This window comes from Pygoscelis adeliae, unplaced genomic scaffold (assembly GCF_000699105.1).
Source record: "Pygoscelis adeliae isolate BGI_AS28 unplaced genomic scaffold, ASM69910v1 Scaffold62, whole genome shotgun sequence".
NCBI lineage: Eukaryota > Metazoa > Chordata > Aves > Sphenisciformes > Spheniscidae > Pygoscelis > Pygoscelis adeliae.
Genome location: NW_008824401.1, coordinates 5,149,467 through 5,162,216, shown reverse-complemented (window position 1 = coordinate 5,162,216; position 12,750 = coordinate 5,149,467). Strand labels below are relative to the sequence as shown.

General features: G+C 41.8%; 1 protein-coding gene across 1 annotated transcript in view; it reads left to right on the top strand.

Annotated features, from left to right (window-relative positions):
• The window catches only part of ZNF536 (zinc finger protein 536), a 146,363-nt gene extending 134,396 nt beyond the window's left edge, over positions 1-11,967 (top strand). The window contains exon 7 of the mRNA XM_009320282.1: positions 11,900-11,967. Within this exon, the coding sequence (XP_009318557.1) occupies positions 11,900-11,967 (68 nt within the window). The remainder of the gene's footprint in view (positions 1-11,899) is intronic.
• The last annotated feature ends 783 nt before the right edge of the window (positions 11,968-12,750 follow it).

Here is a 12,750-nt window from a genome sequence, read left to right as displayed (position 1 = left end):
CCAAGTGCATGGAATGCGTCTACCTGTGGTGAAGACCCTTTTTTTTAATTATATTTTGCTGGTTTGTTTCAATGGCACCCATACAGTAGTTTCCCTTGATCATTTTCACTATTCTAACTAGCAGTTGTACAAATTGTGATTTGCCTAATTAAGAATATGCCTCCAGGTAATTAAAAAAACAACAACACACCAAACAAACAAAACTACCTTTTACCATTATTAGTCTCTGATTTACAAAACTGCAGTTTTACTTCCTCGTGTCACGCACATCATATTTGACAAAAATGAAAGTTAAATCTATTTGGAACAAATGAGAATGAGGATTTTTTCAATTTATCTCCTATTTTGTCAGCATCATTCTTGTTTGAAAGAGACTTTAGAGTGTAAATCCTTTGAAAAAGAGTATCACTTTTAAAAAGCAGAGTCAGCAAAGGGCACAAAAACTTCAGTAATGCTTGTTTCACTTAACCTTCAAACTAATCAGAAAACACATTGTCAGAGCTGAACATGCATAATAAAATGTATTCAAGTTAAAAAAAGAAAAGAAAATGTGATCAACAGTTATAAAACCTAACAATTTAAAATGGAACCCTAAATCTGCAAACACTTAAGAGTGGTTACCCTGGTTAACTTAAGGTTAGTGGGAGCTTTGTTTGACTTTACTAGGACAGTATATGTGCTTAAAGCCATAACCCCTTCTTCAGGCCCCTCTCTGCTTTTCCAAGTGTATTAGTTGATCTGATAAAAAAGTCTGATTTCTCCTCACAAAGTTTGTCTCAATTGTATCTTAGAGCATTTTGGCTTCACAATATTGTCATTACTTAAACTGAATCATGAGCCCAAGTATCTGCACGGCCTTACTTGTAAACTTCTGTGTCTCAATGCACTAAGAACCAATTCAGATTGGAAATATTTCCAGATCTTCAAAATCAGCAGTTACATTACTAATATTTTGAAAATAGTTGATAGTTGATTTAATTTGCAGCTGGTAAAATCCTACTTGGATTTTTTTCTCTCTCTATTTGTGGAGTACAATCAGTTACAAAAAAAAAAATACAGCAGAGAAATGACTCTCTAAACAGACAAGAAAAAAATTGGAAAACTAAGACTAGTTGCTTTGTACAAAGTATCTTTATACTTCTTCCCAGACGTAAGATTTTTAAAACAGCAACAACAAAAAAACCCCTCTAACATTATTATTGAAATGAGGTCATGTTACTTCCATTAGTTTTTTGTTTCATCTTCCAATCAATTCAACAGACATTTTATGATGGCTTGAGTTTATATGATTTTAAAGACCATATCCCTTTCACAAGCTCTGCCCAGTGATAATGGATTTGACTTGAAGTACGAAGGAAAAAAAAAAACCAACAGAAGCTTGTCTGTTCTACTTTTTAAGCCTTTTTTTTAACGGGAAATGCAGTGCGAGTCCTCCTTTCTCCCCCCCCCTCCAAAAATAGCTTTTTAAAATTCTTTACTGACATTCTATTGAATGTTTGCAGAATATATTAAGGTTGACTATTTAAATATATTATTTCATTTTTCTCAATATCTCACAGCAAAAGTGGATGAGTATGTACAAGCCCTGTGTCAGTAGTTCTTTTTTTATTTGGTTGGCTTGGACACCGCCCACTTGAAAGTAGTGGTTTTGGGAAGTTTTAATTTTCTCAGTGACATTTTATACTGTGAAATCACACTCCATCTGTGCATGCTAGCGCGGGAAATCTCACCTGATGTTTCTGCGCTTGCAGATCAGCCATCAGGAGGACCCTGTTCATTTACTAGCCTGCCTTCCCTCTTGCACAAAGCCCATGACCTTAGTCATGGTTCCCTTTGTCTCTCCTACTGCCTGAGAGATCAGAAAACTTGAGACCCACCTCCAGCACCCGATTCCAGGGCATGATTCCTGTGTTCCTTTGTATTTTGGGACACTGTGCATTTGCCTTTCTTTTTACAGCCAATTATGTGTGGGTTGTTGATATCTCGAGAGAACACTGGTACACTTGATACAGTCCTTGCACAATCAGGACAGCAAGGCGTGGTGCTCTTTCCGCAGTCAGAATACAGTGGAAATAAAATCGAAGTAAAATATCTTAGCTTCAGTTAGCTGAGATTGCATCTTTGATTGGCCATGCTGATTGAGTTAAATTTCTGGCTGCATAAAAACAAGCTGGGATTTTCAGTGATCCATGTGGATCATTTTTAGTTGGCAGATTTTACCTTAAAATAATGGGTAAATTTTAAGCACAAATCTTGGCACGAGAAGGGTTTAATATCTAGAGGAGAATGCCATCAACTCACGTTGTTTTTTGGAAAGTCACCACACATGGGGGAAACGGTCCTCAGTTTCCCTATATGTAGGGAATATAGGCTGTAGGGATGAAAGACACAATTAGGAAAGAACCATAATTACTGCATAATACAGAAATTTCCATGTCAAAATGCTGCTGAGAAAAATCACAAATTTTTGTAGTATTTCTCCTTTACATATATAGCAGAATAGGAAAGTACAGAAAGAAAAAAAAATACCATTGATGAATTTAGAGTTACTCCTGACCTGTACTTGGTTTTGGAGTCTCAAGTGACTATACCTAGGAGCTGATCTTGTTAATCTTTGCTACCACGCAGTTTCTAAGAAGACGACATGCCTTTCCATGCTGCTTGGCAGCCAGTAGCCCAGCGTGGAGGGGAAGCCCAGGGTGATGGCTCCATGGCTTGGTAGCTGTCTTGAGCATCCGTGTACTCTGCTTTTACAGCCCTTGCTCATTCGAGAAGTTATGCTCGGAGGTTCTAGACCTACTTTGTATTTAAGTTTTGGAAGATCTGTTTTCCTTTCCATTCATGTTCTCTTTCTCTGCTTGTCTTCCCATATACATGTAGTTGTATCGCAATAATGTTCTACCTCCTGTCCCAAGTCATTAATTTACACATGATTTGCACAGCATCTATTTATGGCAAGACCCTTTCTTTTCTCTCTCTCCTCCCCTTTAAATTTTTCTGCTTTGTGTCAAAGATGGTAACATTTCCCTACTTGCATTTTCTGCTTGGGAAGTACTTAGGCTTTCAAAGAAGAGCTGGGGGGCTACAGAACTATTGGCCAGAGATACTCCTGAGCGTTAGCTGGTCGCTTAATGGGTTAGTGCTATTGAACCCACACTTAATGATGTCCAAAAGTATTAGTTCCATGTTGTCTCTATAAATCTAATTTGCTTCCATTCATGCTTGCTTTCCTCTGCAATTAGTGCTGTTTTGTCCTGCATAGGCTCCACCCCATTATCACTTCTTTCACTGTATGAAAACAGGGCAGGGCCCTTCTAATGTATGGTAGCTGCTTTGGAGTTCTGATCCTGCAAAGGGCTGAGCACTTTCAGTTTCCTTTGGAGCAGAAAGTATTCAACATTGCACAGAATTATTAAAATGTTCAGCACTGTAACTTTCTGAAATACCTTCCAAATATGGAACTGCAGCACAGACAAGAGGGCTGGGCAAGGGGAAGATCGATTGCGGCAGATTATTACAGCTTTATTGTCACATAATTATAGTGCTCTACCCCAATGTTTAAATAGTGAATTTAGTTGTTGTAAATTGCTTATTGCCACAGGTGTCAAAACCAAAAAGATTATAATGCTAACCTCTTCAGAACTACCACCAACATAGAAAATACAGAAAAAGATTTTTAATTGTTTGTGGTGGCTTCACTTGAAACCTTATTGCAGCTTTTTAAAATTATAAAATCCGTATTAAATAGAAGCAAAAGGCCTGATATATCCAAGATCTAGAACAGCTACGAGGCAATGGAAGGTCATGCTACTGCAGCAAATTGTAGTACTCCTGCCCGTTTAAAGTATCTTGTAATGCACTTAAGCAACTCAACATTTTGTCCTGATCTGCAGTTGAAGTCTTCTCCTTCAAGGGAAAATGAAATGACATGGCAGTTTTACTGCAGACTTTTCTTTACCCCAATATGGTGATTTTGAAGAGGTTTCTTTAGTTTCAGTTAGGAGGTCCAAGGCCTGCTTTTAGTGTATGAACTGTACTGCTGAACGGGAGATCAGCACCTCGGCCCCACGCCTGGGTTTCAGCCGCACTTCTGGATGTCACAGTGCCATTTACATGGCAATATCGAACCAAACTCATATGACTTGCTTCCTTTTTTTAATTAACTGGGAATGCCAGTGATCCAGTGAAGTTTGTGTTGCTGGATAAAAGGGCCTGTCTGTGAATAGCATTGTATTTGCCAAATGGTTCACTAGTCATTTCAGTACAAACAAATGGATGGTGTCTGTAAGTCTGCAAACACTGTTGACATTTAGCCTTGTTTATGTTACTTTCCTTTTGCTGCATATTTTTGGCTAGAAAAGATACTGTCTGAATCAACATTGACTTCCTAAGCAGAAGCTAAGGACCCAATCTTGCATCCCTCATTCTCCATGAGTGGGACTACTTACATGACTAAGGATTGCAGAATCAGGTCCTATGTTTATTTGACTTTAAATTTCATTGCTATATTCATGTAATTTAGTTTGATTGTATTTTGTTGTATCAGAAATCAGTCAGGTGATAATTTCGGTATCACTGTTTTGTTTACTGTTCAAAACTTTTATTTCTTACCATTTTTCATTGCGGTGTAACATTCCCATTCCATTTAAGTTTCTGGAAATTAACCCCTAAACTATCTGATACAGCTAAGTGCTGAGTACCTTCTATTCCCAGTGAAACTGGAGGCTTTCAGTCCCTCCTAGCACCAGATCTGAAAGGGGGATTGTGTTTGCAAAAGGCGGCCTTGGTATGTGCCTTGATTTCAGACATCAGTGGCCAGCCGCACCAAGGCAAATCCCTAGCACAGAAAGGCTTTTCTTTTCTTTGCAGAGACAAAATAATGATGTAAGCTTAGAGCTGTATGATTTTACTCTAAGTTTCATCTCCCCAACAATATATTCTTATTGTTTTTGTCATACCCAGGTCAAATTGAAATTATAATTTAGGATTAGGCAGAGGCATAGAGATGTTTCCAGGTCTTTCCAAAGTGAGACAATGCTCTGGTTTGTGTTTCGGTTCAGGAATATATATTCTTGTGTTTGAGGTATAGTATTTCCTATAACTACTCATAAACACGAACAATTTAGACATCCCTGTAAGTCAAAACTAAGCGTACGATTAATACCTATTATGAGGCCAATTTTAAACAATTAATTTGACAGCAATTATAATTTTATGTTACAGGCTTTCAGAAATAAATAACCAAGTTCATCTTTGTAATATAAGGAACTTAGGATATCTTTATGCGGAGATGATCTTGTTATGCACAGTACTGCATATCTGGAATTTCTGAGGTTTGCTCCCACCTATCTAGATACCTGTAGTACCAGGAATAAATAATTACCTGAGGCTTATTAATTGTTTCAGCAAAGAGAAAAATATATAGCTTAGGTGTAAGCATTAATATATGTATACACAATACATCTACAATATATAACAAACCACCATAATAGTACAAAAATAGAGGTCCTGAATATGTTCTGTTATTTATGTGTTTGGCAAGCTTAGGGAATGGACTTCAGTATGAGTGAAAATTCTCTTAACATTTTTAAGGTTATTTATTGTCATTTCTATTTGAGTTTTTAATGGTCCTGTATTTTGTAATGCTTTAGCAGGAAAAAATACTGTAGTTATCTTTTTTCATATTCTTTAAGCAATATTTCTAGCTTAATATATTGTGCCAGGTTTTCCAATATTAACCAAGAAAGACAGTAAAATTCAATGAACAGCACTCTGACATCCACAATTTAAAACCTGTGATTGAAGTGAAATGTGTAAACTTCTAGTGGGTTATCATGTGCTTTGGAATAGAGTATTGTTGGAAGTAATTAGAAAATATATTAAGGTTTCCTGGTAATGAAGGTATGTAAGTTTTAATAATTGTTGCTTTCTGAATAAGTGTCAAACTATATCTTTAAATGTATATGGAGTTACAAGTTAGGTCACTTCTGAATGGAATGTAAAACAATACTAAAATGCTTCAATAACTTATCTCAGTGTTGCTAATAAAAAAAAAGCTGTTAACCATTAGTGCAGTTTTGAGTCATTTTGTTAATTCATTCAAGAAAACTCTCTGAGAAACGATTGTACCTTTTGGTAGACCAAAGACCACTCATGCAATCCACAGTTGTTTGATGCTTTGAGAGGCAAACTCTGCAAAGCTACTTGTTGGCCTTGTGAAGGATATTTATTAAAAATGCAGTCTTCTAAGGAAGGAGTGGTTTGTCGTTAGAACGATGCCATGTATGGTTAGGCAGCTATATAAAGGGGGGCATCAGACTTGTTTCCTCTGTCACAGAAAATATCTTGGGAATGTGGGACCTGTTTCTCCTCTGTCACTATTAAAATCCAGCAGAAATTTTTGTGGAGGCCACTGGGTTAAAAATTAGTAACGTGGGATGGACTAAGACTGTAAGTATTAGTGCCTGGGTGCTTGGCCAGGGTGAACCACATATTTGGGTCCAGTCCTGCAGCTGGAAATACAGCCTTAGTGAGTAATGAGTATACAACGTCTATCCCAGTGGAGAAATACCAGGAGCATACAGCCCATGAGTGATCTTTCTTGGTTAATCTTGCCTAGCCTTACATTAAGTCACAGTCTTCAATACTGCAGATAGCACTGAACTCTCCTTTTTGTTTCCCATGGAAAGAATGTGCGATAAGCGTCCTGAGACTAGCCTCCCTCCTCAGACCCGCGTACGATTCACCCAAGACAAAGCGTAGGATAACAAGCAAGCAGTCGCATCCGTCCCAGTAGTATCACTCAGGTCTATGGTAAGTGTTTCCAGGATGGGACCCATCAGAGGTGGCCTGTTGTTCGGTGCACTGCTGAGTACGCAGCGGAAGCTAAAAGAAAACATGACTAGGGCTCCCAGTGTCACATCTTCATTAATGCTGTCAGTTTTGAATAGCATATTGGTACTTTTTATTTTTGCCACCAAAACACCGTGAGTCAGGACCTGACATTTTAGTGTTCTGTGTCATACTGAGAAAAATCTGTACTTCAGCAGTAGGACAATTATATTATTTTGGAAGGGCTAGAAATAATGCAGCATTTGTGAGACAACTGTAACATTTATCCAGACTCAGTGTGAGATTGTTCTTCCTTTTATTTGGAGAGCACTTCCAAAAAAGTATTGACTAGGAGCAAAGAAAAAAAAAAAAGACAAGAAAAAGTGGCAATTATGAATCCATTTAACCCCCATAGGGTATAATCTCATCTTGTGTAACACCGCTGGCTGTTACATGCCTAAACTTCTATGCAGTGAGCTGTGAATATAGTCTTTATTGTCCTGTGGGCAATATGACTAAGGAAAAAATATCTCTGTAATACAATGGAGCATTTGTCTGAACAGCGTAACCTAAGGTCCATAACATCAAATCTAAAGTTGTAATTATACAGCTGCAGTCACACCACTCAAGTGAAGGCTGTGTCAGCGCTTGTATTATATAAGAAATCCTGTTTTCAAGGGTTGATGAGTCATATGCAAAAAACATTTCTCACTAAACAATTGTTCTGGTTGTTCCGAAGCAACGTCTAGGTACGGGCCTTTCCCCAGTGGAACGTGGTCATGTCTTCTGCAATATGCCATGGCTTAACCTGGCAGTTTATTTTGCTAATGAATGTATCTTTTCCGAGCTAGGAAATTACCTAGAAGGTAATTGGGTTTGTGCATTTTTATTATTGTCAAAATATAAACTAGTGAGAAAAAACCCAGGGTGGCTTTATAATCTCTAACAAGGATTATAACAGGTGAAATGTGTCTTTCTCAGAACTTATAAAATTAGGATTTTTTTCCCAGTTTGCCATCCCCAGTGTTGATTTAAGTTCTCTGATCTGAACACTTCCTTGGAAGACCCGGTCACAATTTATTTTTTGAGATGCCTTGAAACTGAGCCTTTCAAGCTCACAGTAACTGTTACTGCCATTTGAAGCAGCCGCACATTTGCTGGCAAGGAGCAGACAGGAAAGAGGTTTATTTACAGCAGCACCACAGAGGTGAACTAGGAGCACTACTCATCCCGCCCGCACGAATGTAAAAGGAATACTTAGGATTGAGACTAAATACTGGAAACCACAACAATTTTCCTGCTACATGAAATTTCTAGATAGGTATGCTGGATGCGAGTGACTTCAGCTAACAGATGCCCTTGCCCGGAGCGTTGCCATTTACAAACAGGTGTTCCTGAAGCCGCCCCCACGTCAGGCATTTTCACCCAAGCCGCCTAGCCCGCCCCATTGTCCGTGGAGCGAGACGCAGGCCAGCAAGTTTCTTTAAGCCGATCTCCTCTGATCCGGGGCGTCTGTAGTGCCGTTCCCTGCATAGAACAGCCATTGTTCAGCTTGCAGAGCAACAGTGGGGTAGAAAATAGCATGCCATGCTGGGGATCAGAGAGGGAATTGTTCCTTAATTATCTCTTACTGAAGGAAAAACCCAAGGCATATCCCGATATGTGCCATGACTCTGGCAGAACACAAGTCTTTTAAATAAGATTTGGGGAGGGGGGCTCACGTTCTGAAGCTGGCAGCCCTCTCCACTCCTGCAGGTCTACCTGTGATTCGCTCACAGACCATGGAAAAAAATAAGTTTTCCGCTTTGGATTCTCCATTATGAAATGGAAAATAATAGTACTTATCTCCCTGGTAGGAGTGCTGTGAGGATAAATGAATTAATTAATGTTTGTAAAGCACTTTGAAGATGAAGAACATTATATAAGTCCTCAGTGTATAAATGCTTCCTTCTCTGATACAACTACAGTAAGCTATAAAAATTTATTTATGAAAATAAACACACATTTAAAATATGTGTTGGGTGTGTATACCCCGTCTATATCCCAGCAGCGTTGGTGAGCCTGACTTCCTGAGCAGCACAGTGCGGTGAACCCGGTGCTGAAACCTGCCTTCAGCCTCAGCCCTTACCTGCGCCAAGCGGCCGGCGCTCTGGGGCTTTCTGCACCTGCAGGAGCTTTGCCATATTTTGGCCATAATGCCTTTCCACCAAATCCATGAATTTTGACCTCAGGGCTCTTCAGAGTGCCAGCTGGGTTGAACCACCGGTTTTTGACCATCGCTGCAGCATGCCAGCCCCAGCCGTGCTGGGGAGCCAAGCGGCACTGGCGCCCGAGGCAAAGGCTCAGCAACGTGTCTGGTGGGTTGCTCGGCCCCTAGCCCACCGCCAGCCTGCGGGCCCTCCTGTCCTGTGCCTGTGCGAGCAGGCCCTTGTCAGGACTGAGGACCTGCCGTGCTGTCTGCCACCGTTCGTCCCCTCCTTTGCAGTATCAGTGTGATGCTCAGTGTTTGGTCCCTGCAATGCTCGGCAGGTCCTGGCGTTCCTGCTCACGCTCACTGATCTGGTGGCTGAACTGGCTGTTGTGTGTCTTTTAACTGAATGGCAGTGACTTCAATTTGCTACTTGTAAGTTAAAATTTTTATTGCCTGCTTTTCAACGTTGCCGTCCTAGATTAGTCCTTGCTGCTTTACTTTTTTTTTTTTTTTTTTTTAAATTCAAGCCAGGGAGTGTCTTTGATCCCGAACAGTTCACATGTGTAACAAGGCAAGTTAAGAGGATGCAGGGAAGGAAAACCAACAGTTCAGACATACAGAGATGTGATATTTATCAAGAGAGACATATAAGAAAAGGTTTGTGCGTTGAAATGAACAGGTTAAAGGCAAAATTCAGGATTTCTCGGGGGCTCGCCTCAGTTCACAGCTGCCACATAGATCAGTTTGTGGACCTTAGGAGAAAGGACCATATTGGCCTTAATTGTGTCGTTTCACTTGTCCCTTCACACAGCTAACCCTGTTCCAATCTGTGCGCTTGGTTGTCTCTTAAATCCTTTCAAATCTTTCTGGTAAACCTGTTGCTGGTTTAGCCTGCCAGTTGGAGTGCGGAGGAGTGCAGTGTGCTGCTCCTGCTGGTGCGGGTACCCCGCTGGCATGGGCTGGTGAGCCCCCAGCCCCACTCCCTGAGTGGGCAGCTGAGGGCTCTGCTCTCTCTGCTGAGAGTTTGAAGAGGGCAACAGCTTTTGCCCAGCAAAGTCTGCTCCCATTCCATGTTCACCCAGATGCCAAACGCATGAAGACGCATCAGCCGCACAATCAGACATCCCCAAACTCTGACTGGCACCAACACACACTCAGCAGTGCGGCCGATTTTTCCAACCCCTAACACGAGAACTAATAACAGCAGGGTTTATGGGTGTATTCACTAATCATTATATAACTGTATGTTGGGGTGAAAAAGAAAAAAAAAAACAAACCAGAAAATCTTTCCCAAAGGATAGAGGTGGGAATCCCATTAACATGATGGCTCCCTCTTTAGTTGCCAACATGATTGACAGCTGGATAAGGTCAGAAGATGAAAACCAAGCCATGGGGGACAGAGCGGGGAGGGGAGGGGGCCAATCAGTTGAATAAAAAACTGAGGGGAAGGAGAGAACTGGTACTCCCACTAGAAAAATCCTCACCCTCTGCTCCCCTACTGTTTGTTTGGGGAAAATGCTGCAGCTTAATCAGAATTATTTACAAGATAATGGTCCATTGTTTGTAGTAAGACAGATGCTGTCTGTGGGAATTTGGTGTTTTATGCTCTATGCATTACAGTGCCATTGCTGTGTACAGATGGGATCACAGTGGTATTGTTGTTATCCACTTTTTGGAAATTTGGAGGATCCTTACCGTGAAAGGCGGATCCTTAAATAGAAAAAGAAAGAATTTTCTCAGACCCAGAACTGGGATTTCTCTTAAGGTAGAATTGTGTTTGTACGTGTATGGGAGAAGAAGAGGACAAGGTGGAAGCACTCCGCTTGAGTCCTATAACATGAAGGGTCCCTAGGCTGACTTGACTTGGTGGCGGTGGACGTGAATTCAACAGATGGATGGATCCTGTGTGTCTTTCCAAAGGCAAGGAGATACATTCTGGTGGGGTACGTCGGTGCTTCCTCCTTTGGTGGTGGCTGGGTGGTGGCTGGCAGTCACTTGCTTAGAAGGTGGTGTGAGAGGTACACAAACATGTCTGTGCGAGAGTAGGGCTTGCCTGCTGAGTTATGGTCCTCTGGCTGTGCGATTGCAACGCGTGGTGTTCCCTGGCGTTCCCCCACATGCTGCAAGTTAAACACTGAGCACTTCTGTTTCATCAGAAAACTTCATCCTGATGATTTTGTGGGTGAAGCTGCGGGAAAGGAAAACTAGATTTTCACTGGATTCATACTGACCCCCCCCCCCCAAAAAAAAAAAACCCAAAGAGAAACATCTTTATTTAGAAGATCAAATGCAGGATTTTTTTAAAAAATTTGTTTAGTTCCAGCAGAAATTCTATTTCCATAAGCAACCCCTTCTGGCTCAAGTAGAAAGTTCAATGTGGAGGCCTAGACCCTGGCAAAGGGGACAAGCCCGTGACATGCAGGTGGGTGACCCTGTGCCACGTGAGAATTGCGGCATCCAGGGAGAATAGGGAGCTCTGGTGAGGCCAGTGGGGACGGCTGCCTCCATCGGCATATCTGTCCCACCAGCTGCCTGTGTCTGTTTCAGCAAAGCACGGGGAACAGCAGCACCAGCACCCACAGGTCTTTCCCATGACCCTGGGATGAGAGGACGAGGACCGTGCCCTGCAGAGCTCTGCAGTGCTGTGCCTCTGTCAGGAGCAAATCCTGCCTTGCCTTTTCTACCCAAACCACCGAAGCCTGGGAGATGAGAAGTTTTTCCTCAGGTCACTGCGCTTTGGAGCAGGACCTGCAAGCAAGGTGCAGGACAAGGGGGTGGAGGGTGTCTGGGTGGGTATGGGTGTATGTATGTGTGTGCACACTTCCTCTCTCAAAAATCTGCTTTTAGTGTGCAGTAGCTTACATATTACCTCGGCAGAGACCCGTGTGCACCAAAGGCAACCAAGAGACGACAAATCACCAGAAAGGCTCCAGAGGGGATTTTGAGCATCCACGTCTGGTATCCCAAGCTCCATTAGCTTTCAGGTAAAATGGCAAACAATGACCATCTTTTTTGTATGCAAGATATTTAAGCTGTCTTTCCATCACTGCAAAATACCTGAGTTTCCCTGGAGAAAGCAGGGGGCCTGGGGACGGGGAGTGAGACAGGAAAGGGCAGGGAATGGCTCATTCACAGTCTTCAGGGCATTGCATCCCTCATCCCCTTGAGGTTCCCTATGTGAGATACTGCTCACATGCTCATTCCAGAAGCAAGGCTGTGCAGCTGGAAATGGGTTTCCAACATCAGCATGTCCTCCTCTGGGTGGGCTCCCCCTGAAACGGGTGGTGGGAGGAGGCAGCTCCTGAGTCCTCCCTTCCCTCTGGGCTCAGTGTGCTGCCAGGGATGGAGCCAATAGCATCAGATCACGAGTGGAAACCACTTTGCCCAAGAAAAGGGATCTCCTCTGACTTTTGTGAAATTGAGTTTTCCAAGAACATCCTTGGAGGGTTAGATTGACGGGGGGGGGTTGCCATTCCTGAGTGATTTCATTTTTCCTAAGTCTTTCCAGTAGGATCTGTACAGGGAGCTCTAAGTTTTTTCCTCCAAGTCAGCATTTATTTGCAAAATCTTAATTTTGTATTTCCTGACATTTAAACTTTTCAGCCTAATGTTCTAATAAGGATTCTGTCTGTCCGTCTAAATAAAGCTTCGTTCTAATGAGGACACCATCCATCTCCCAAGATGGAGCCGTAACGACTTCCAGCCTCAGTGTAATTTTAGCTAGGCTC